Raw genomic sequence first — 26,212 nt, forward strand, 5'->3', positions numbered from 1 at the left:
CTTAAAGAAAGGCATAAAACTTGTGCACTTAAGAAAATATAATCTCCTAGCAATGAAAAGAACCTGGCCCAAGTCATGTGGTAATTTATTTTATTGATTAAAATATTACAAAGTTCTATTTTTCATTTTTTCATATACAATGTATCTAAATGAACTAAATTAAATCATTAGTAATACGAAAAGACATTATTACATATTAGTAGGGCGATGCTGCTTTATAATCACGTATTATTACCACTCCTAAGATATATGTCCATGTTATAGAATCACAGCTACTGCCTGTGACTCTGTCAGAAACACAAGCGCCAACTGGATTCTTGGGGAGCTGCAGAGAAGGGCTGGGTCCACAAGGCACAGGCTGGGAGTGTTTCCCAAATGATGTTTTATGCTCTGAAAGGAAGGAATGGGAAGGTTGGGGGTACAAGGAATACAGTCATTCCCATAAAACTTGGGAAACACAGGTTTCTCAAAAGGAAGAACTGATATAATTTTTCAGTTATTTTTATGAGAAAAATTTAAAATGTATTTGAATGTTGATAAGACAGAGAAACTCATTTAGGTTGCCTTTTTAAACTTAGTTTTTAAAAAAGTTATTACATGAAAGATACTAAACAATGAAAAATTATGGCAAACACATTGGCTGATAAAATTTAAAGGACTGTTCTTTTTGAGGAGACGATAAATGGCGTGGCAATTAAGCTTTAATACTATCTTAGTTTTAAATAGATATATACATAAAAATACTTCATATGATTCATTTCAGATTGAATATTCTCTTAAAAATTAGAGGGGTCTGAAATAATAAATATTTTTTTATGCAGGAGCATTTTGAGCAAAAAGAGTCAGTGAAACACCCGGCCCCCCCAAGCAGGCATGGGGTGAGAGGACTTCTGACAGGCCATCGTGGCCACATGGGATTATTTCCTGCAAGACTCAGCCCTGGAACCCACTTCTGGCTTCATACAGGTACCTGGGTTTCACATGAACCTTAGAAAACTGGGGGAGACTGTGTCCCCGGATCTCGCTCCCTCTGGCTAGAGCCCTGTCACAACATAGATCTAGACAAGAGGCACCTGGAAGAAAACATGAGCCTTCCAGCAATTCTAGTAAAAGCCAGCTGAGATTCCAAAGCTAGACCTGGTGTTTCCACCCACAACTGGTGTGTGTTAATTCTTACAAAATGACAGTGGCAGCGGCAGCACCATCATCGTGAGCGAGAGAAGATGTGGCCCATGTGGGAGAATCCTTATTTTCTTCCTTAAATCACATCCCGAAGCATTTCCAGTTCCAATTAATAAACCACATCCCTCACATTTGACATTCACTTAGCTCTTGAGGGAAAAGTGCATCGACCCTCTTTCCTCCTGCTATAGTCTACTGAGAAAGCCCAGTTTGAAACTGCTGGGGATCTGGATCATTTCCAGAGCATGTGGAGAGGGGGTGAAAGGAAATGTGACTTGAAAGAGATATTTGGTGTCCAGCATCAGCTGTGATGAGTCCTCCCGGCTATTGAGGAGAGCCTGAAATCAGAACCAGAGGAAAAATGAATGAGGAAACCAGTGCATTCTGCTTTACTGCTATCTGGAAGTCAAGAGTAAGGAAAACACAACTCGATCTCCAGTGAAAAACTCCTTTCAAAATCACATAATATAACACACAAAACTGCTTTTTAACAGCACATTTCCAAGGGGAAATTGTCTATCCAGGACTTCCAGATCAGCTCTCATGAATACTTACTTGCTTTGTTTCACTTCAGAAGTTAATTTCCCATGGGATGGACTGACTGTAAATCGATCTGTTTTCTATTCTTATCTATTCTCATAGCATAATTTTAAGCCCAAACATGAGTAGATCTCAAGTATTAAATTTTTATTGCACTCATCTTTCTTTTTAGATCAGTGGTTTGCAGGTTTGCAAACTTTTGTGGTCTTAGGACCCCTTTATACTCTTAAAAATTATTGAGGACCCCAAGAGCTTTTGTGTATATGGGTATAACTATTGATATTTACCATATTAGCAATTAAAACAATAGTTTAAAATATTTATTAATTCATAAAAATAACATGAGCAAACCCAATACATGTTAACATTTTTATTGAAAAATAACTATGTTTTTGAAAACAAAAAAAATTAGTGAGAAGTGGTATTGTTTTATATTTTTGTAAACCTTTTAAATGTCTTACACAGGTGGAATCTCGTATCTGCTTCTGCATTCAACCTGTTGTGATACGTTATTTTGATTGAAGTATATGAAGAAAAGTCTGCCTCACACAGATATATACTTGGAAAAAGGAAGACTCTGTAGACCCCCTGAAAGTATCCCCCCCAGGGATCCTTGAACCAAACATTGAGAGCTGCTGCCTTAGCAATGGGGAAGAAACTTTAGGGATTAAAATAAGAAAAATGGGCACACAGGTTTCTGTTTCCATTCAGCCTCTCCTCACTTGCAGGGTCTTCAAAGTCTGATAAGATACAAGACACGCTGAAGGAACAGAGCACGTGAGTCACGGTTGTGGTGTTTTCATTCCCTTCCCACCAGGGCTAAAATGGATTCTGAAAACTTGGGGAATCTAACACAGAAAATTCCTGCTACTTTTGAGTTGGGTGTCTTTTGTTTGCATGTTTGGTAAATAAACTTTAATCCTGGGTTTCTATAATGTTAATTAAATATCAATTTCTTATACTAAAAATTAAAAGGCACATCCTTAAGGATCTTACCTGTACTTTGCGAACAAAGGATGGAGTCACTCTTTTCTCGAAGTCATCTATGGGTGTGTATGAATTAAGGATCTTTATTATCTGCAAACAGTACATAAGATGGTGTTAGACCCTGAAAAACGACAACTCTATCCACGAAATAATGGTTCCGGTGGTTCGGGAAGAGTTGGGAACCACAGGTTGTTCTTTTATACTGTAATTTGGCTCTGGGAACCATGTGTTATTTATTTCCAAGAAAAGAGAAAACAAGGTGAGAAGAGCATAGAAGGGAGCAAAAACAAATCAGGAAATTAGATGACAGGAAGACAATTCCCCACTCCAGCCTCCTCTCCCTGCCCCTCCCACTCCCCACCTTCCTATGCCACATACATACACATCTGTGAGTTTAGTGGGCAGGGAACGTGTCATGTGCACTTTTGTGTTTTTAAGGCCTTGAGTTAGTATTTAATAAATGCCTTGAGTTAGTATTTAATAAATGCTTATTAGATAAGAAGGTAGGCCGTGAGAGACAGGTATGCTCCCCACAGAGCACAGAGACTCAGCTGCAGCCCACAGCTGGCTATGCCAGGAAAGGCGACACCAATTACACGATCTGTCCGTGAAGATCAGGGAGATGCCCAGCAAGCCCGGTCACCTGCACAGCAGACAGTGAGGTACAGCGTTCAAAGATCTCCTTGGCATCGCTGTCTGTGGTCTTCTTGACCTGAAGCAACCAGGCTGCTTGAGAGAGAGGTTCCAAAGTTTCCTTGGCCAAGCTGTTCTGCAGATTCTTATCCTTAAGCCATTCTTCTAAGTAGCTGATGTTGCACCTAGAGTAAAAGCCAGAGGAGCAGAGAACAGTGGGTGATCCATTTAGAACACTTTAGGGGAGGGTGCCGAATCCCCCAGTGTGTCCTGACAGGGTACCAGAGTTCGCTGAGAGCCTCAGGACCACAGTCCAGCAGTTTCTTCATTTGTAACATGAGGGAGTTGGACCAGATGATCTGCTCTCATGATTCATGGTTCTAATGATCATGATGGTCTAGGGTGAGGGGTCGTAACAGCTATAAACTTTGGGGAAAATCTCAGCAAAGAATAGTGACTGCAATAATTTACAAAGCAGAGTTATAAAAATCTATTAAAGGAAAAAGTCATAGTGATATTTGAAGAGAAGACTTACATTAGTATAAAAAATTGTTTGATTTCTTTTCCTAAATTGGCAGAAATTTTTCAATTGGTAGAAGACTTTCTTTAAGTCCACTGGGGTTTTTATTCCTGTTTCTGTCACTAATTATCATATGATTATAAGTTAAGAAGCATGGGTTTTAGTCCCACCAATTCCCTGTGAAAGCTTGGAAAGTTACTCAACCTCTCTGGGTAAATGAGAGTGTTGAGAACCCTCACACACTGCTGGTGGGAATGTAAAATGGTACAGCTGCCAACGAACACAGTTTGTCTGAACTCAAAGCAGCCTGAAACTCGGTAGTGGGCACTGATGCCGAGAAAGAGCTCCAGGAGGAACCTCCACTTCTGGCTTGAGGAGCTGAAAAGGGGCATCCTAATGCTCCGAGAGAGGGTGGAAATCCCGTTTTTCATTTTTCTCCTTTTTCTCACGCTCTCACATTCAAGCCATGGTAGTAGTAGTGGTGGCAACAGGGTCCAGCAGAACCTAAAACTCTGAGAGGGGGAAGCTTCTCCAATTGGAGGATCTGTGGCTCAAGAGGATGGGGTGAACCCCTCTTGCTTTATTTCTCTATCCTCTCACCACGTGGCCCCAGATGGGGACATTTGCAGGAAGTGAGCCATAGAATGAGTTAAGTAAAGCCCTAAATTTCTGTCTGGAGGACCAAAGAGGGGATCCCCAGGAATCTGGAAAGTACCAGGGGTATTATGGAGAGAGAGGAGCTTGGGAAAGCAAACACCTACAGTTGTTTATGAACTGCTGTGCACCCCTGAGCCCATGCATGGATCTGACCCTACACAGCACACACTGACTTTGAGGTCTACATTGCGGGACAGAACACCACCCAAGTTTCAGACTGGCCACTGTGTGTCACACATGAGACAAACCAAATAGCATTACAAAGCCTTTGAAAACTGAACTGACATGGAAACCACAACCCACAGAGGATGGCCAGAACTGGCAGCCTGAACCCAAGTGGGTTGATTATCTGATAAAAATATCAATATTCTCCATAAGATTTAAAGACCCAGAATCTCATAGTATAGTATTAAAAGCCTCTAGGACATAATTCAAAATTACTTGGCATATGAAGAACCCGGAAAATCTCAACTCGCATTAAACAAGACAATCAACAGATATCAACTCTGAGATGACACAGATGTTGGAATTGTCTGACAAAGAGTTTAAAGAAGCTATCATTAACATGCTCCAGAAAGTAAAGACAAACTATCTTGAAATAAATGCCAAGATAGAAAGTCTCAGAAGTGAAATAGAAGAGATAATGAAAAACCAAATGGAAACTTTAGACCTGAAAAATACAGTAACAGAAACAAAAGAACTCACTGAATGGGCTCAATTGCAGAATAGAGATGGCAGAGGAAAGAGTCAGTGAACCTAAAGGGATCAATAGAGATTATCCAATCTGAAGAGCACAGAGGAAAAAACCTGAAAAAAATGAACAGAACTTTAGGGACCCATGGGACAACAATGAAAGGTTTAACATTTGTGTCACTGAAGTTCTAGAAGGAAAGTATGATGCAGAAAAAATATTTGAAGAAGTAGTGGCTGAAAATGTGCCACATTTGGTGAAATGCACAAACCCACAAATTTAAGAAGCTCAGGGAATCTCCAAGAGGCTAACCCCAAAGAAATTCACTCCCAGGCACATCATAATCAAACTGTGAAGAACTAACAACAAAGAAAAAAAGTCTTGAAAGCAAACAGAAAAACTATGCATTACTTGTAGGGAAACAATAATTCAAATGACTGTGCATTTCTCATCAGAAACCATGGAAGCCAGAAAAAAGCGAAACAATTTTAAAGTGATGAAAAAATAGGACTGTCAACCCAAAATTCTATATCCTGCAAAAAATTCAGGAATTTAAGTGAAATGAAGACATTCTCAGATGAAAGACAACTAAGATAATTTATTGACAGTGAACTTGCTCTAAAAGGTCTACTAAAAGAATTTCTTTAGGCAGAAAGGAAATGATGTCAAAATGAGATTTGGGGGAAAAAATGAGACTTGAAACATTAGGAATGAAGAAGGAGCAATAGAAATGGTAAATATTTGGGTAAATATAACAGACTATTCTCCTATTGAGTTCTTTAAAATATGCTGGACGGTTTAAAACAAAAATTATAACATTGGTAGAGTTTTTGACATATGCAGATGTAATAGGTAAGACAGCTACAGCATAAAGTGGAGAGGGTAAAGGGGCCTGTGTGATGGTAAGGTTTCCACATTCTGCTTGACGTGGTAAGATATCGATTCCAAATAGACTGAAACAGTATGTACACTGTAATCCCTTGAGCAACCACTAAAAAAGACATAAAGATATACTTTAAAAACACAATAGATAAATTTAAAAGGGGTACCAAAAAGAGTACAAAGAACCCAAAAGAAGGTAGAAAAAGGAAATCAGAAAAATAAAAACCAGAAGGAACAAATAGAAAATAATAAAATGGTAGACTTAAATCTAAATACATCAGTAATTAGCTTAAATTAAAATGGTCTAAACATCCCAATTAAGATGCATAGATGGTAAGACTGGATAAAAAACAACAAACCACCCCCACCCCAAAAACAAGACCCAAATATATGCCACCTACAAAAAACTCACTTCAAATATAATAGAGGTAGGTTAAAAGTAAAAGGATGGAAAAAGATACTATGAAAACACTAATCCAAGGAAAAAGTAGACTTTCAGACAAAGTAGACTTCAGAGCAGAGAAAATCACCAGGAAGGAATAAAGAAGGACCTTACATAATGATAGGAGGGTCAACTCACCAAGAAGACATAATAATTCTTAATGTGTACACACCTAAAAACAGAGCTTCAAAATACAGGAGGCAAAACCTGACAGGCTGAGAGAAGAAAGAGATCCACAATTATAGTTGGAGACATCAACACTCCTCTGTCATCAATAGAACTAATAGACAGAAAATCAGCCAGGACACAAAAGCACTGAAAAACCCCATCAACAAACCGGGTCTAACTGACAGGTATAGAACATCCTACCCAACAACAGCAGAACATACATTTTTTTCCACTGCATGTGGAACATTCACAAAAATAGACCATATTCTGGGTCATAAAAGCAAATCTTAAATTTAAAAAGAACTGAAATCATACAAAGTTTGTTGTGGGTTTTGTTGTTTTTTTTTTTTAGTGAGGAAGATTGTCCCTGAGCCAACATCCTTGCCAATCTTCCTCTATTTTGTATGTGGGATGCCACCACAGCATGGCTTGATGAGCAGAGTGTAGGTCAGCACCCGGGATCCGAACCTGTGAACCCCGGGCCACTGAAGCAGAGCACACAAACTTAACCACCATGCCACTGGGCTGGCCCCGAGTTTCTTGGTTTTTTAAAGTAAAAATATTTAGACGTTTTTATTTTAAAAATAAACCTGGGAAAGTCTGGGGCAAAGTGGGAGGGTTGGTGACTCTAGTATCATAATTTATGATATCATAATTTATGATATCATAATTTATGATATCATAATTTATGATATCAATCTGTATGCACCTTGAGACTTTCTTTTTATTGTGGTAGAAAACACCTAACATAAAATTTGCCACCTTAAGTGGCATTTGCCACTTAATTTGCATTTAAATAAGGCATTTGCCTTACTTTGCCATTTTTAAGTGTACAGTACAGTAAACTATATGTACTTTGTTGTATATATCCCTAGAACTTTTTCATCTTGCAAAACTGAAACTCTACACCCATTGAACAACAACTCCCCTTTTCCCTCTCCCCTCAGCCCCAGGCAACCACCATTCTACCTTTTACTTTTAAGAGTTTGACTGACAAGCATGTTCTTTGACCATAATGGAATTAAACTAAAAACCAGTAACAGACAGGTAATAAGAAAGTCTCTAAACCCTTGGAAATTAAACTAACATACTTCTAAATAATCCATGGGTCAAAGAATAAGCCTCAAGGAAAATTAGAAAATATTTTTAACTGAACAAAAATGAAAATAAAACATACCCAAATTTGTGGGATAGAGTTAAAATAGTGCTTAGAGAGAAATTTAAAGCATTAAATGCTTGTCAGAAAGAAAGGTTTCAAAGTCAATAATCAAAGCTCCTACCTTAAGAACCTAGAAAAAGAATAAAATCAATCCAAAGTAAGCAGAAGGAATGAAATAATCAACACAGTAACAAAAATCAATTAAATTTAAAAAATAGAGAAAAACCAATGAAAGCAAAAACTGATTCTTTGAAAAGATCAGTAAAACTGATAAACTCTAGCAAGACTGGCCAAGGACAAAAGATCAGACACAGATCACCATTATAGGAACGGAAGAGGGGATGCCGCTACAAACTCTGCAGAAGTTAGAAAAATAATAAGGAAGTGTTATGAACAGCTCTACACACAGAAACTCAGCAACTTAGATGAAGTGGACCAATTCCTTGAAAACAAAAACTACCAAAACTCATCTTAGATGAAATATATAGCCTGACAGTCCTATAACTATTAAAGAAACTGAATTCATAGCTTAAAGCCTTCTGAAAAAGGAAAAAATCTGTGGTGGCTGCCACTGCTGAGGGACTAAAGCATGCATTTCTAATGCTGGCATTCCACTTTCTCTTTTGAACAAATCTTTCTAGGCTCCCCATCACTGCTGATGCTCCTTTCAAAGGGGGCTGTTCACACCCTACCACCAGTGTTCCTTCAGTGAGGCCTGTGCTCACCCCTGAGTCTTGGTCTGCTGAAATCCCACCTGTCCTTCAAGAGCCAAGTCAGTGCCTCTAGTATTCTTCCCACATTCCCTCAGGCCAGAGAGCAACGCATGTACCTGGGCCACATTATTCGGGTTCCTAACAGAACAGTCTCAGCGAGCACTCTCTAGGCTTTTATCAAAGGTCACTGGGCAAAGCCGCTATGATGACACTTGCCATAAAAATGCTATTGTGTGTTGGGCCGGCCCCGTGGCTTAGTGGTTAAGTGCGCGCACTCCGCTGCTGGCGGCCCAGGTTCGGATCCCCGGCACGCACCAACGTACCGCTTCTCCGGCCATGCTGAGGCCACGTCCCACATACATCAACTAGAAGGATGTGCAGCTATGACATACAACTATCTACTGGGTCTTTGGGGGGGAAATAAATAAATAAATAAAATCTTTTAAAAAAAAAATGCTATTGTGGAGATTCTGAGATCAGGTCCACACCAGATATTTTTATAATTCATGACTAGAAACAAAAAAGAATTAGGTACTAGGAAAATCCTTCTATCTTCTCAGGAACAGGTCTGCCTCACCATACCCAATGAGGCCAGAGAGCTGATGACTTTGCTTTTTGTCCTGGCAGCTAGAAAGCCCAGAGCCAATTTTCAAGCCACTCTGTCCACGTTGATATTTTTCTTTTCTTTGGTCTTGATTTTCCCCTTGGGTTCATGTTTTATTATTGGGTTGCTTGTTTTCATTGCAAAGCCACCGAAATCCTTGCTTATGGCAAGAGCTTAATAAATATCTGAGTGAGTGAATACTTCTAAAATGCATGTGTTACTCAGAGCAATGCGCTGTAAAGGCATTACTTCTCTGATGGCCACTTTCCATCGGTGAACCGAAGGAGTACTGAGCACCTATGGGGACAGATGTTGCTTATCTTCAAAACAGTTGTTATAGGATCGCTCATGCCCCTTTTCACTCAGGTTCCATGTTCAGGCATCTTGGGGACCTACTGATGGAATGAGAGTTGGTTGGCAAAGGCTCTGGTGGCACATTTAGGTTTACGGCTTTACTTTAAATAGGGCTAAGAGCTACCTCAGAGGCCTACAGGGCATCTGCTTGGAGCTTGTGAAATGAACGGAACTCTTTCCTTTCTCAACTAAGAGAAAAAGGTCCTCAAAGCCCAGTCCTTCTGAATACCCCCTCTTATCTGAGAACCACACTCTGGTGTCATGGGAATTTGCCAGACTGGTTTGTGGGGATGTCCAGCTCCCAGTTTCACTAAAGCTAAAAAGGTGTAATGATGTCTCATGTTTATTTCTTGGCTTAATCTACTTCCTTTGTCACCTTCCCTTACTTCATTGCCATCATCACACCCCAGGGTCTCGTATCACACACAGGTATCAAATTCCTGTACATATTATAAAAATCTTAAATATCTACCCCTTATTATGTGTTTTCTAATCATTTCACAGCATTAATTCAAACAATAGCTCAGGATCCGTGTTTCCTCAATTTAGAGATAAAGAGAAGTGGACACACCTGAAAACTGTGGATCACCATGTCTTCAGGATGAATTTCAAATGCCTTAGCCTGGCATTCCAGACACCCCCAGTCTGGATCCAACCCACCACTCTACTTGGTCCTGCTGCTCCAAACAAACTTCTTCTTTAACCAGACAGAGCTGTCTACTGTTGCCTGAGGAGGGGTCCTCATCAGTTCCACCACTATGCCTTTGCTTGCCTCATTTCCTCTGCCTGGAATGTTCTTCCATTTTAAAATCACTCAATACACAGCCCTCAGGCTTCCTTAACTCTTCTGTCCACGATAATCTCTCTTCTCAAGCACCCCCTGCACCACTTGTTGGTGACTTACTCATAGCTGCCTTGAGTTGGTATTAGCTACTTTGAGCTTCTGAAGGGCAGGGATCCTTTGTCTCCTGTGTCCTCTACCAGGTGGTGCTATTCACAAAGGTGGTGGTCCAGACATACTGGTTGAGTGTAGGGTAACCACAAAGGCCACAATTTGCAGTATACAATTACTAGTTCCCAGTTAAAGCCACTATGCCTGAGTGTCAAGTTAGCATGGTGTGGAGTGATGGGAGGGGGGCTGGGCATCAGACGGCAACATCTCCAAAGTTCTAGGGTCATCTTGCGCACACCCCCCCGAGAAGTGCAGCTCTTGTGGAGGGAGGGGCAGGAGTGTGCGGCCTCAGACTTTAAGGGCATTCTTTCTGGCCAGCCTCTCCGGGGTGAGCAGTGGTTTATGGGTTTTACCTGATCTGCATCCCTTTTCTGCAGGAGCACATGTCCTTGCGCAGGAAGAGGCTATTCAGGGTGACCGCCCCGATCAGGAAGAAGAGCTGCTTCACGGCCTGCCTCACGAGCTCAGGGTCCAGGCCATTCTGGCACATGGTGGTGTAGAAGTAGCTCAGCTGCTGCAGGACAGAGGTCATCGTGTAGGCATCCGTGTCATCTATGCTGGATGACCGCTTCCGGAAGCCTGTGGGCTTCAGGCCAGAAATGCCCTGCAGACTCTCATACTCCAGCATGCCGGGCACTAGGGAGAAAAATGGAAACTCTTCTTGTGCACACAGTGGGGACACCCAGAGAACATTTTCCACTGCTCTCATGTTTCTATTTCAGGATGTGGGACATGTTCTACACGAGTTTGTAGTGGATGTAGATGTGATAGAGAAAGCAGAAGAATCAAGGATTGGGGAGCACCGGGGTGTAGGAGGTGGATGGGGATGGGGGCCATTTACAACAGGTCAGCAGCTTCTCTTCTTTCAGCTTCACAGGAAAGAGAGCAGGTTAGCATGATAACTCATGGTCTGGAACTATTTAAAGTCTAAAATATTTACATTTCAGAAAATTGAAGAAAGTATACAAGACTTTGAGTGGGACTTCAGGACTTCAAAAATACTTGCCTGAGACCCAGGATTAGCCACATAAGTAGCAGCAGTTCTCCCAAGTCTTCCCTTCAGGATGAACCACCCTTACGGAGAGAAAACCAGGACCCGTGTACTTTTATATATGTAATCATTTGAAGCAATCAAAGAATTAAAAAGTGGACATTTACACCATTAAAGCTTCTTGTTTTAAAATTATATTCTTTGTAATCACACATTCCATATACCAGATTTATTTTTTAAGGTCTCAATGTTATTATAAATACTTCTTGGTCATAAATTCTTTTCTTACCTATTATTGGTTGAATATTATTTTCCATTACGATAATAAACTGATGATATATTCGTATAGCCACGTCACTCAGAATCTGTCTGTACTCTGAAAGGTCAAAATTGTTCAAGCAATTCTTATTCTGATGTGGACTGTTATGCTTCATGAATTCCTGCAAGTAATTTTGAGCATATGCATATTAGAATTATACAGACGTAGGAAATTAAAATGCTATGTCTACTAATGATATTATAATCAGCTTCCACTGTAACTCCTATACTTTAAACTTAATGTCTAATTTGTATCAAATGAGTTCTTGATGTTTTAGGGTAGCATTTATTTTCTGTAAGTAACTAAATGTCACTGTACCTCTTACTCCCCCTACAAATATGTGCCCCCAGAGTCTACACACTACAGCAGAAAACAACTCCCATGGAAGCTCATAAAAAAAAATGCAAAGCACCTAAGGAAACAAACTGCTAGAAGAGGTCAGTAGATGTAATAAATGAGATTCATAACTTTATAATTAAGAGTATAGACCAATCTGAAATATTTAAAAATGTGTGTTATGGACTGAACATTTGTGTCCCCCCAAAATTCATACATTGAAGCCCTAACCTCCAGTGTGGCTGTATTTGGAGATGGGGCCTCTAAGGAAGTAACTAAGGTTAAATGAGGTCATAAGGGTGGGGCCCTGATCTGACAGGATTAGTGTCCTTATAAGAAGAGACCCCAGAGAGCTCACTCCCTCTCTTTCCACCCCCATGCACTGAGGAAAGGCCACGTGAGGACACAGTGAGAAGGTGGCTATCTGCAAGCCAGGAAGTGAGCTCTCACCAGTGAACCAGCCATGCTGGCACCCTGATTTCAGACCTCTAGCCTCCAGAACTGTGAGAAAATGAATTTGTGTTGTTTAAGCCCACCCAGTCTGTGGTATTTTGTTAGAGCAGCCCAAGCAGACTAACACAATATGTTTAACATGTTCAAAGAGATAAAAGAACAAGAAAACATTAGGACAAGAATAGGATATTATTACAATAAGAGGCAGAGGTGAAAAAGAACCATTGCAATTTTAGAAATAAAAATATAGTAATTGAAAAGACACTCAGACGGGGCAAGAACATGGTATACATGGCTGAAGGTGGAAAAGATAAAAAAATAAATGGTGTTGAATAATATCGTCTTCCATTAATGTCTCACAGATGCCAATTTGTCTTAAATAGACTGGTCTGTGCCCTCACCCCTTTTGGTATTTTAGTCAGAGGTAGGATTTTCTTTACTTATTTCTCTTTTTGTTCTATAGTACTAGGAGGATTACTTTTATATTTTATTTTACTTTCTCTCCATTGGAACAACTGGCTATTCCCACGGAAGAAGATATGAGATCATTACCTCACATGTCAATTTGGGATAGATAATCACTCCAATTCTGGATAGATAAAAGCAAAGTGTAAATTCTAAATTTGAATTATAAGAGTTTAGAAGAAAGTAAGAGAATAACTTCATGATCCCAGGGTAAGGAAGAATTTCTTGAGCAAGACACTAAAACATATATTTTATAAAAGAATAGGATTGATAGATTCAAGTACATCAAAATTCAAAAACTGTGTATGACAAACTCCATAAAGAAAATTAGATGACAAGCCATAATCTATCCATAATACGTAAAGACCTCTTACAAATCAATAAGAAAAAAAAGACCCCTAAGAAAAATGGAGAATGAATGTGACTAGGCAATTTAAAAGGAAACCCAAATGACCAATAAGCATGAAATGATGCTTGACCTCATTAGTGATCAAGTAAATGCAATTTAAGTCAACAAGGTATCATTTTATACCCAAGAGATTGGTAAATAATAAAATGTCTGACCCAGTGTTGGCAAAGGTATGAGACATTGAAAACTTCATCCACTGCTGGTGAGACTATAATATGGTACAACCATTTTGAAGAGCAGTGAAAACCCTAAAAGCCATTTTGCTATTTTAGGTCAATGAAATTTTGCTCTGTGAGTACTTGAAGGTGGGGAACTTCTTTATGATGTTAGCCCCTTGGAAGCAGTCAGAATGGCAAGGATTTACAGATTATGGAGGAACAATCAGAATCTTGTAGAGAGAACAGCTATGAAGAAACAGGTATGTAGAACTAAAGGCTGTATTTTAGAGTCATAATATTAAAAACTTCAGAATTTTACAACCCGAAGGAAATTTTAAAACTGAGTTTTTATTTTATCATGATGTAAATAAGTGAATTTACCTCACAGATTTAAAAGTCAAGGAAATTGAGGTCTAATGCCATGCCTAAGGTCTAAGCCTCTTTCTAGAAGTCTTCTGCCTGTGACTTGTGTCCAACCAGTGATGTGAAGTTGTCCTCCTGGGTGGGGAGGAAGCCAGAAAGCCAGGTGGAACAGAAGCTGTCCCCAGAGCTGGGCGTCCTAATTCCTAACCCTTAGGGTGAGCTCTGGCTCATGAGGAGGTTACAGACCCCCAGTCAGTACAGGACACAGAGCAGACCGGCGTCCCTACCTCTTCTCCACTGTACTGCTTCAGGCAATTGAGGAAATGACAAGTATTGGCAAGCCAAAAGGACAGCATCTCAAAGTCTTCTAAATGGTCCTTTAAAAAAACAAAACAAAAGACAAAGGTGGACTCGGTGATTACTGGTGCCTATGAGGCAAGAACAGATATATCTTACCTGTTTCGTTAGCTGGAAGCTTTTGACAAAAATGAATTCTTCTTTTATTCACTAAAGCCTTTATTAAATTTATACCACAGTGGCCGGCCCCGTGGCTTAGCGGTTGAGTGCGCGCATACCGCTACTGGCGGCCCGGGTTCGGATCCCGGGCACGCACCGACGCACTGCTTCTCCGGCCATGCTGAGGCCGCGTCCCACATACAGCAACTAGAAGGATGTGCAACTATGATGTACAACTATCTACTGGGGCTTTGGGGAAGAAAAAGGGAAAAAAAAAAAAAAAAGGAGGAGGATTGGCAATAGATGTTAGCTCAGGGCTGATCTTCCTCACACACACACAAAAATTTATACCACAATGATAAGCTCTTATATTTATATAGCAGGTTATGGTTTGCAAATTATTTCTGTACAGGTTATGACACTTGTTATGAAACTTGAAGGAGACACTCCAATAATACCTGAGAAATGTAAGTCTTGGTCTTTTCCCTCCAAAGTTCACATTCTGACTGGGAAGACAGACATAACATAAACAGGACACAGTAAATAGGCGGCCCAGTGTCCACGTGATGGATGTAGACTGTGCCACAAAAGCTTAGAGGATGGAGAAATGATGGGGAATCAGGGTAGCTGAAAAAACCTCATGAGAGAGCCGGGGGATGTCCTCCTTGAAAGGGCTGGATAGACAAGAGCTCAGGATAAAGGACTCTGTTGGGGAGAACACCCCTGCTTATAGGGCAGGAAGAAGAGGAACAAGCAAAGAAGGCAGAGGTGTGGTGATCAGAGAGGTAAGAGGAAAACTGGGCAAGTCCTGGGATTTGCAAGACAAGGTAAGAGGTTCCAAAGAGATGGTCCTAATGCTTCAGACCATTTAAGGAGAATAAAAATTAAGGAAATACCATTGGATTTAGCAAGAGGAATTACTGGTGATCTTTCTGTGAAGTGATGGGGTAGAAGCCAGATTGCAAGAAGTGAGAAAGAGAATTGGTGGAGACAACTAGTTTAAGTGCTTTGGCAGTCTGGGGGATGGAGAAAAAGGCACCATGGGTAAGGGGTACAGAGGCCAAATGAGGGTTGCTTTAATGTGCTGTGCACTGGAGGGGCAGGGGCCCGGCCTGGGTACCAACAAACGCAGAGGGCAGGGAGCCCCTGGAGAAGGTGAGATGAAGAGGCTGGTGAGAAACGGGATTTATACTCATGCCACGCATCTTTCAGTTTCTAAACATTTAAACACCCCAGAGCAGCAAAACGGGGCAAATATTGTGTGCCTCTGGCCTGAAACACAATGCAAGTTTGTCCTAAGAGAAACCAACTTATGAAAATATGGACAGGGAAAGTATCAATTTATGCGACCCCCTTCCAAAAACACTGGTGCCTCCCGTGAAGACCTTGACTGTAAAGCACCCAGCACTAAACAAATACTAATTTTCTACTCCCAACTCCTGATGAACAATGAATTCTTGGTGCCAAATTGTTTGGTCGGGGAGGGGGAGAGGAGAATTACTCACACTTTGACCTCTTATTATGCATTCACTGTTTTTATTCTTCTCTTTTCCTAGATTATTTAAAATAGGATTTAATTATTCGTGACTCTTCTAGAACATATATTTTACTAAAAGTGAGATAAAACTTCCCCAACTAAAAAATTCAAATATAGCCCAACATCAAACATTGTTTCTCATTTGGAAGGGGGATGAAAAATATTGGACCTGTATTTTATTTCTCCCAGCTAACACACAGCTCATCTTTGTTTCTGGGCTGGGAATAAAAGTATGTAATGTGGTTTTAGAAGGGAAAATTATATAAACGCCAAGGAAAGAGATGAGCAATTTTTCAGTCTTTCCCATTCTTCACCATTCACACTGTTACACCAGCTATTCCTCACAGCCAGGAATCTCACACCCTGAGGGGATAGAAGTAGTGGGGCTGGTGGCTACCAGGTTGCAGTCTCCAAGGTAAGGCTTTGGGGTGTATTAGCAGGTCCCTACCCTGGGGATCCCTGACCTTGCTTGTCTTTTCCTAACAGCTTGGCTTCTTTCACCAACAGGGCCTCAAACTGGTTTGAGGAATCACATGGTTCACCAATGACTGGAGATAAAGAATGGGCAATGTTTGGGCATCTGGTCATTCCCACAGGTCATCCTAAAGTAGCCATAATACCCAAGGCCAGTGTCAAAGCCGGTTCCTACCTTAATCACCTGCTTAATGCCATTAATGGTGCTGTTCATGAGGGACTTGACCATGCTGGCATCATTTAGAGAGTCTGCGTAGCGTACACACATGAACAGGATGTGTGCCGGCAGCCCAGGGATCATGTTCACCACCACGCCGCGGGGCTTCAAGTCTGGAGCAGAGAGTGTCAATGAGGATTACAGCTCCCAGCCAGCTCTCCCCCTAAGGAACCTCTGACTATGGGGCTGGGGTTGTTTGCTCTTCTGTACTTGATGCAGTGCCTGAATGCAAAGGGATGCCTTTTCTCTTTGAGAAATTCAGTCTGGCAAAAGTATATAGATGCCAGCTGCACCTCTTCTCATTTGCAAAGTACTTGCTCTTTTTTAAAAGGCTAAATAAGAGACAGCATTTGTACTTCTCCCTGGTGTGGAGACTCTGGATTTCAGATCTCCAAGGTAAGAGAGGAACCCCAGCTCCATGCACCCCACCCCAGCGTCTATGATGAGGACGGAACACAATCTCAGCGAGCACATGCACCTGCCCTGAGTCGGGAAGACAGGTACACAACAGTCCTGCAGGGGGGCCCTCGCTGGACTCGGGGGAACGAGAACGGCAGGGAGACAGATGGGGATGAGGGGGAGAGAGAAACTTTACAGAGTGAATTAAGATAAGCAAACAAAGACCTCCTCACCCCATGACTGCATGAAGATAGGAACAAAGAAGAGGACCCACAGCTGTGCCCCAGGGAGGGTGGAGAGGAAAGGGTAGGTGTGTACACATGCTCTGAGGGGGGTCACTTAGAAGAGGAAGCTAGGCTACACATTGGCTTTCTGCTTTGAGATCTTGGGACCAACTGATAGAGAGGCAGCTTTTCTCCCTCCCTCTGGAAAACCATGTGGTTTTCATGGTGAAGATAGTCTAGTAAGATTAGTTCTAAGACCACCAACCCTTAAGCATGCACATTGGGACCTTCCTGTAACTGAGCTGTGGCTGGGAAGCCCCTGTCATATTGCCTGCAAATAAATTTCTCAGCAGAAGTAAAATGGAGCACAGAAGCCACAATCACTTCTGCCATGGCTCCTGTGCTGAGCCACAAAGATGAGGAGATGTGTCTTCTTTCCGGACCCTGTGATTAGACTTGGGAAGAGGTTAGGGAGTGCTTCTCAACTGAGGGCAATTTTGGCCCCCAGGGGGCATTTGGCAATGTCTGGAAACATTATTTTTTGTCTTGACTAGGGGTTGCTGCTGGCTTCTAGAGGGTAGAAGCCAAGGATGCTGCTCAATATCCTCCAGTGCACAGCTTCCCACAACAAAGAATTATCTGGTCTACAGTGCTGAGGTTGAGAAACTCTGGGTTAGGGGCAGATGCAGTGGAGGAAGAGAAGAGACTGCCCCCGCCCAGGATTGTGACAGTGAATGATGTTCAAGTTCTCAAAGATAAAGCAAAAATTCAGAGTCCCAGGTTTCACTACCAAGAATGAGGTTTTGAATGAGCTTGGCCTCATCTTCTCTCTTGTACTCCAGCATTCCAAGGTACTCCTTGGGTCCTGAGGACAAGTGCACGTCATCGGCTGTAGACAGAGGTAAACAATCAGCTAAATATACACACACAAATTCCACAGTCTTCATGAGATTACTCTGTATCTTTCCACCCCATTCTGACTGGTTTGCACGTGAACTCCCGTGGCTTTCAGATAAATGAAAACTTTATTGAATCCTGAAGGATTTCTTCTGGTAGTGATTCTCATCTGTGAGTATATCAATGAGCACAGCTGCCGTTGAAAAGGTTGTTATCCTTGGAGGAATCTGAGTGCCTGGTATGTATCCAGCACAGTGGGGATATGAAAGCAATGCAAGATGTTGCTCCTGTCTTCAAGATGCTGATGCCACAGTTAAGGAAGCAAGATTCACATTTGTGTGTGAAGTTCCAAACTGCATGATCCTAATGGGGCTAAGTTTCTTATGTGCTGTAACAAGTTACCACAAACTTGGTGGCTTAAAACACCACAAATATTTTTTTTATCTTACAGTTCTGGAGGACAGAAGACTGAAATGGATCTTACAGGGCTAAAACCAAAGCGTCAGCAGAGCTGTCTTCCTACTGGAGGCTCTAGGGGAGAATACCTTTCTTGCCTTTTCCAGCTTCTAGAGACTGCCCACATTCCTTGGCTTGTGGCCACATCATTCTTACCTCAGCTTCCATCATCATCTCTCCTTCTTCTCCTCTGCTTACACCACCCTCTCTCACTCTGGCACTCCTGCCTCTCTCTTATAAGATCTCTCATGATTACATTGGGTCCACTGGGATAATCCAGGATAATCTCCCCATCTCAAGATCCTTAATCACATCTGCAAAATCTCTTTTGCCATGCAAGGTAAAATATTCACAGGTTCCAGGGATTGGGACGTGGACATCTTTGGGTGGGCCACAGTCTGCCCTCTGGTCTCCGAAGATTCATATCTATTCTGAGAGAAGGAGATGTGACAACAGAAACAGAGGTCAGACAGTCAGAAAGATTCTGAAGATTCCATCCTGCTGAATTTGAAGATGGAGGAAGGGGACAACAAGCCAAGAAAGGCAAATGGCCTCTGGAAGCTGGAAAAGGCGAGGGAAGAGATTCTCCCCTAGAGCCTCCAGAAGGAACACAGCCCTGCTGACATATTGATTTTAACCCAGTGGAAACCATTTTGGATATCCGACCTCCAGAACTGTAAGATAATAAATTTGTGTTCTGTTAAAGCCACTACTTTCACGAGATTTATTACAGCAGCCATAATAAATACAGGGGCCATAAGAATTCACACAGAGGTGGGTTGAAAAATGCTTCCTGAAGGAGGTAGCACTCCAGTTGGGCTAAGAAAAATGAGTAGGTTCTGGTGGGTGAAAAAGGAGGTAGTGTAGATAAAGAGCTAACATAACTCTCTTACTACCGCGTGAGAATTTGTCCTGTTAATTTACTAGCTCTGTTCCCTTGGAGACTGATAAAGGTAGAATGTCAACTGTTTTACTAAGCAACACTGTTTATGGTAAGAATGACCTCTGATTGGTAAACTGCATCCTAGACCCGGAAGAACAATAAATGAAGCAGAAATACCTGATAAGGACATCATATTTTGGGGATTCTTGAGTGTGATGACTTGTACCTGGGCATGTTCCTTGTAAGGACCCTGGAAGCTAATGCCACCTATGGAGTGTTCAAGAGATATTGGCTTCCTGCCAACAGCCACGTGACTGAGCTTAGAAGCAGATGCTCTAGCCCCAGTTAAGCCTTCAGATGACTGCGTCCCTGCTGATGACTTGACTGCAACTCAGAGCCAGAACCACCCTGGAGCTAAGCTGCTCCTGGATTCTTGACTCTCAGAAACTGTGCGTTGTTAAGTGATTGTTGTTTTAAGTTGCTAAGTTTTGGGTAATTTGTTATATGACAATAGATAACTAATACAAAGGAAAGGAAGTGGATGCATTCCGATTTAGACATGCTGAGTTGCAGGGGATAACAGAAAGGCAAAGGAGGTAGTCTTAGAGGCAAAAAGGGACTGGGACTCAGCAAAAGCAGTGAGGAGTGGGAGGTGGATTTTGGAAGTCCTTATGTAGAGATGGCAGTTCATTCATTCATTGTAACAACGGGGACACAACAGGGGGTTGGGAAGGATAGACATGGTCCCTGCATTCATGAGGCAGACTGATACTTATCGTTTATTACTGAACGGGAGAGATTCTCATTTTGGTTTCGGACATTTTAAATTTGAGCTAAGGGTTGAATAAATAACAATAAAGGAGCTCTTCAAGGAGATGAATATAGAAAAAGGATCAGACAACTGAAGATACAGCCTTAGTGATAAAGGCTGGGAGGAACAGGAAGCGATAGGGAACAGAAGAGTGAAGAGCGTTAGAAGAGAGAAGTCAGGAAAGTTCAGTGACAGAAGCAGACGAAGGAAAGAAAGAAAGGTGAAGGGTCCTTTTCATAGGCGCTCATGAGGACACTCAAAGTGTGAAGTTCAGTCTGTGTTCAGGACTACCATCTGGCTTCTTAGTTCTCGACTTCCTTCTTCTAATAGAAATGGGGATATTGATCCTATGTAACCGGGAGGAGAAGTGAATTTCAAAGCAGTTAAATTTGAAACTTGTTCACAGTTTGTTTTAAAAGGGGAGAGCTAATAGAGGAAGAATATTCATTATTCATTATATTCCTTATAGGGCGAGCCTTGCAGGGATTTGAGCATATCTGGTATTATCTGAGGAGTGGTGAGCTGTCTGCCTCCCTCGAAGGGTCTTTCCATCAGCCCACCACTGAGCCCCAAACCCTGCCAGTTGAGAATCATTCCTTTGGGTTTCAAAGACTTTGAACCACATCAGGAAATAAACACTTCCACACACGTTGACCTTAGCTGACAGTTCAAAAACTAGGAAAGGGAATGTTATTTTTCCGACCTTTTTCAATTGTCTTGGTTAGAGTCCTGACTTGATCTTGCAGCTTTTTAATCACTCTGTCCTTCATGTCTAACTCTTCTTCAAGATCCTACAGAAATCAAAAGAAACATAGACATTATCTTAGAAGCATCTTAATCTACTTTTTGGTAACAGCTTTATTGAGCTATAATTCACATACCACTAATCTCGTTTCTCTCTTTATACATCTGCCTATTCTGGACATTTAGTATAAATTGAATCATATAATATGTGGCCTTTTGTGTCTGGCTTCTTTCACCTAGCATAGTGTTTTAAGGCTCATCCATGCTGTAGCATGTATGGGCACTCTATTCCTTTTTGAGGCTGAATAATATCCTACTGTATGGATATATCCCACATTTATCTTGATCTATTTTTCCCTTAATAAAGTAATACCCATTGTAGAGAATTTAAAAACATGAATATGCAAAAACGGGCTCTCTGGATGTGAGAAAGGGGAGACAGAGAAATGTTCAGAGATTTGGGTCTGGCTTTGCCTTTCCTTCCTGATAAGGAGTGGCCTTGCCCATGCTGAATTTGGCTCAAGAACTGGGAGAGTCCTGGATGCCTGTAAATATTTCCTACCAAGGGCATAGAGTGTTTAGGTTCTTCCTGAATTCCAGGGGCTTTGACACAGAAAAGATTCAGGTTTCTCTGATCCAGCAATGCCCACCATGCAGTCATGGCAGCCGTCTGCCCTCTGGGGACTCTTGGGGCCCATGGAAGTTGTGCTGTTTCTCCTTTGTGTCCCTGACTAAGCATGTTAGGTACTTTATCTGACCTTACAAGTTGGGGTGTGGGTGCAGTTTCCTCCCTCCAATTTGAGTCCATCCTATTACACATCTAATAATAAAAAAGTCACCTATCAACCCAGAACCTGGAAGAAACCACTGTTTGTGTTTTGATTTATTTCATTCCTCTCTTTTTTTCTAATATGGCTCATATACATTTATAAATTGGGACCATAGTGTGTGTAAAGTTTTAAATCCTATATTTTTCTCTAATTATATTACAGATATTTCCTCATGTCATTGATAATATACCCAAACAATCATTTTAATGTGTAAGTCATATGACATACAATAATTTAACCTACCCACTCTTGATGGACATCCATTTTGTTTCTTTGTGTTTTTTCCTATGATTAACAACATTATGATGAACACTCTGAACAAAAATCTTTGTCCACATATCTGATTATTTACTTGGGATAGAATCTTAGAGTTGCATTACTGAGCCAAAGGTAATATGCTTCCAAAGGTTCATGATATTTTCCTCCAAATCACCCCTGAGAAAGTTTATACCAATTTATTCCCAGAAACCATGTATGACAGTGCCCACTTCAAGACGTTCTCACCAGAACCATAAGATCTCTATTGTTTGAGAGGCAAAAATAATATCTAGTTTTTCAGGGTTTTTTATTGCTGAGGAAGATTCACCCTGAGCTAACATCTGTGGCCAATCTTCCTCTATTTTGTATGTGGGTCGCCACCACAGCATGGCTGATGAGTGGTGTAGGTCTGTGCCCAGGAACTGAACCAGGGCTGCTGAAGCAGAGTGTGCTGAACTTAACCGCTACGCCACCAGGCCGGCCCCATAATATCTAGTTTTAATTTTGAATTCCTTTGAGAAATAGTGAGATGATCACTAAAATTTTTTTAATTTCTTTTTTTAATAACGATTTTCTTTGACTCAAAGGATCATGTAGTGGCTTGAATAGTATCCCCTCAAAATTCATGTCCACTTAGAACCCCAGAATGTGACCTTATTTGGGTCTCTGCAGTTGTAATTAAGCTAAGGCTCAATAGGAGATTGCACAGAGAGAAGGCCATATGAAGACACAGGCAGACATCAGAGTAATGCTGTCACAAACCAAGAAATGCCAGAAACTGGAAGAGGCAAGGAAGAATTCTCTCTTAGAGACCCTGGAGGAGTGTGGCCCTGCCAACACCTTGAATTTGGACTTCTGGCCTCCGTGGGCATGTCCAGGCTGACCACTGCCCTGGTGAGCCCCACCCCAGTCATGGTCTTGGAGGCTGCCAGGCCAGGAAGGGGCCTGAGAGTGTCCGACTCCCAGGAAAGCGCTCCATCTGCTACTTCGGTGCTTCTCAGTCTTGTGGGTTTCACACGGATAAAATTTCAAAAGAATTGCTGGGGACTGACATAGAGTTGCCAAATTTCATTTTGACAAGGGCATTTTTGAGGAAGACTTTAACAATTTAAAAAGTTTGTCATCTACTATCATGATCATTTCATAGAAGAACATTTTGACTCTAAAAACCACAGGCAAGGCATGCCCCCAGAAGCAAGCAGGGGGTACCCTTTTGTGCGGTAAGCTTTGCTCAGAGAAGTTCACACATCAGCCCGTCGTCCTCACTGTGTTCTAGACCAGTGGGTCATCTCAGATGGGTGTGGTCCACGGGACAGTGCTCAGGACCACTGCACCTCTGCCCTCCCTTCCCTTCTTGGGCCCTTCCTCGTGCGGCCTGTGTAAGTCCCTGAGGCTCCCCTGCAGTAGGCTGTAACCTCAGAGACCACTTCTCTTTTGAGATAAGGAAACAGACAGCTCTGACGGAAGGCGGGCGGCTTTGGGTCCATAGCTGTTCACTGTATGTTTTGGGAGCACGTTCCCCCTTTTACTGATATCTACACACAGTCATTTATCAACAAGTTAGAAAACTACTTACCCTGTTTTCTATAGTGAGACGAGATGCTTCTTGCCGGAAACTACTCTTGACTTCACTTTCAGTTTCAAATTGTTTCTTCAAGTGTTCACTGGCCTCCTGCATTTCTTGAATCTTATCCATCAACTTCTCTTTCTCTTTGGTGTGTATTTCATTCTGGGCTTCTATGGTCCTGAGAAAAGGATAGAGGAAATTCTGGTATCAGTTTGACCATCATGGAGAAGTCACTCACTGCCACAGCAAGCACTGATATTTCCAAAGACGGGAAAATACTTTAGCCAATCTATGTGTAAAGCAAATAGTACCAGAATAGTTCTTGAAGAGGGGGAGAGGCCAGGGTTGGCTGGGTATAAAACTGTCCATGGATTGCCCTGTCTCCTTAACCTGTTAAGAAATTCTCGCTCCCACCCCACCAACACCCCTTGACTGCTCCCACGGGGCATCCACACCCCCTCACACCCTTATGACCAAAGCCTGATGATTACCTCCTTTGTAAACAGCCTGGGGACCAGACACTCAAAAAGCCAGGGATCAAAGAGAGGAGAAGAGGGAGCCCGTCAAGAGAGTTCCAAAATGGTGTCACATCACTTTCCTACTGTTTCGGGCCCTCACTTCGTCCCCATCCTACCAACAAAGTCATGTGACTAAAAATACTCTCTGGGATTGGATTGGTGGTTACCAGAGGGGGCGGGGGGAGGGAGGAGGGCGAAAGGGATCATTCGGCACATGTGTGGGGTGATGGGTTGTAATTAGTATTTGGGTGGTGAACATGATGTAATCTATGCAGAAATAGAAGTATAATGATGTACACCTGAAATTTATACAATGCTATAAACCAATGTTACTGCAATAAACAAAAAATTTTTTAAAAAATTAAAAAAATAAAGTAATTGAGGATGGACCAAAAAAACACAAAAAAACAAAATAAAAATAAAAATACTCTCTGGGATGTAAGGTGTCCATTTATGGTTCTTAAAATTAAGTATCTCAACCTGCCAGCAGAAAAACAGAACATTTTCCTCACAAGGCTCCACCTGCTAGTCAGGATGTAAATTTGGGGGGATTATCAGTGAAGATTCTCTATCAACATGGATGATAAGCCTTCCCCTAAATGGTCGGCTAAGAGAAAATGTTCTCCCTCACACAATGTTATTCTATCAATTTTTTGAACAGACAATCTATGCTCATGGTATAACATTCTAAGGGTAAAAAAGAGTATAAATACAGTGAAAGTAAGTCTCGTCCCCTCCCCCGCACACCAGCCATCCAGTTACCCTCCCTACAGGCAACCAATGTTTTGTTTGTGTTGTTTTTTTGCACATTCTCCCACGCAGGGGTGTGTGTGTGTTTGTGCGTGAGCATGTGCACAGGCACATATGTATTTCTTTTGTTCACATTAGAATACAAATATATTATACACCTTAATTAGCACCTTGCTTTTTCAGCTTAATAACATATCTTGGCATCTCCCACAACTTCAGAAAAGAAAAGCATGACATGAGCAGGAAGCTGAGGTACACACATGTTAACACCTACTTTCTTTGTGTTCCTTCCTCTTCTCGATTACGATACAACTGATTAGTCAACTCTTCTAGTTTTCCTATAATGAGAAGAACTGTCAGTACTTGGGGGCCAAGTCACTGCATTCTGGTTTGGGTTTGGTTATATTTTCAGTTATCAGGGGTCCTAAGCTGTATCCAGCTAGAGATTAGGTTTTGTTTGGTCCAAACAATGTCTAAAATTTTTTTAAGCCATTATTTAAAAATTGTGATATTTCATATAAAAATCTGGATTTCTGGCTTTTCTTTAAAAACAGGAATATCAAACAGCACTGGGTCCCGTATTCCTACTTGGCAACCATCAACGGAGCTTGGAGGCAGCTGCCCCCTTTAAGTGCCCACGCACCTTCTGTACCCTCCACCCAGCCCACTTCTCACACTTATGTCACCTGCCTGGCCTCACAGAGAATCAGAGTCTGAGACCCCTGGGTACGATGACTTTTTTGTCATTTCCTGGATATAGGAAACCATTTTCTAAAAGCAGGTTCTTGTGAGTTCTAGTTACCTTTCATGTTTTCAGTTTGTTCATTCAGGCGAATTTCAAGATCTTGCTTCTGTTTCTCCAGTTCTGAAATTTGCTGTTTAAAGTCTGGGATCATCTTTAACGAAGAATTAGAAGAATTAGAAATATTAGAGTATAAAATACTTTCATCTATGAACTTTAAAATCTCAGAGCTACTCAGAAGCAAACTAAACCATCTAGGAGTTTAACCTGATAGAACATATGTCTAGTACAGCTGTGTAAGACGGCCAGCCAGATGTTAGACTAGACTGGTGTTATGTTTTCTTCATCTGAAGACCTATAGTCACAAGAACACCGGCATGCTCAGGGGAAGCGGTTCTCACACAGCTACAACCCCCCACATCACTGAGGTCTACTGGAGAGAAGGAAGGGTACTGTCCAGGAGCACATATG

At 41.6% G+C, this 26,212-nt stretch overlaps 1 protein-coding gene across 2 annotated transcripts in view; it reads right to left on the reverse strand.

The window, feature by feature from the left end:
• Positions 1-83: 83 nt before the first annotated feature.
• MYO5C (myosin VC) overlaps positions 84-26,212 on the reverse strand; it is a 91,842-nt gene continuing 65,713 nt past the window's right edge. For both annotated transcript variants that reach the window (XM_014780727.2, XM_087427336.1), the window contains 12 exons: positions 25,802-25,895; positions 25,274-25,337; positions 23,741-23,909; positions 21,036-21,123; positions 18,076-18,174; positions 16,621-16,775; positions 14,266-14,355; positions 11,765-11,915; positions 10,838-11,120; positions 3,353-3,527; positions 2,719-2,799; positions 84-1,520 (listed from right to left, as the gene is read on the reverse strand). In XM_014780727.2, the coding sequence (XP_014636213.2) occupies positions 1,368-1,520; positions 2,719-2,799; positions 3,353-3,527; positions 10,838-11,120; positions 11,765-11,915; positions 14,266-14,355; positions 16,621-16,775; positions 18,076-18,174; positions 21,036-21,123; positions 23,741-23,909; positions 25,274-25,337; positions 25,802-25,895 (1,602 nt within the window). In that variant the 3' untranslated portion in view covers positions 84-1,367. The remainder of the gene's footprint in view (positions 1,521-2,718; positions 2,800-3,352; positions 3,528-10,837; positions 11,121-11,764; positions 11,916-14,265; positions 14,356-16,620; positions 16,776-18,075; positions 18,175-21,035; positions 21,124-23,740; positions 23,910-25,273; positions 25,338-25,801; positions 25,896-26,212) is intronic.

This window comes from Ceratotherium simum, chromosome 3 (assembly GCF_057802395.1).
Source record: "Ceratotherium simum simum isolate JZ-2026a chromosome 3, ASM5780239v1, whole genome shotgun sequence".
NCBI classification, from domain to species: Eukaryota; Metazoa; Chordata; class Mammalia; order Perissodactyla; family Rhinocerotidae; genus Ceratotherium; species Ceratotherium simum.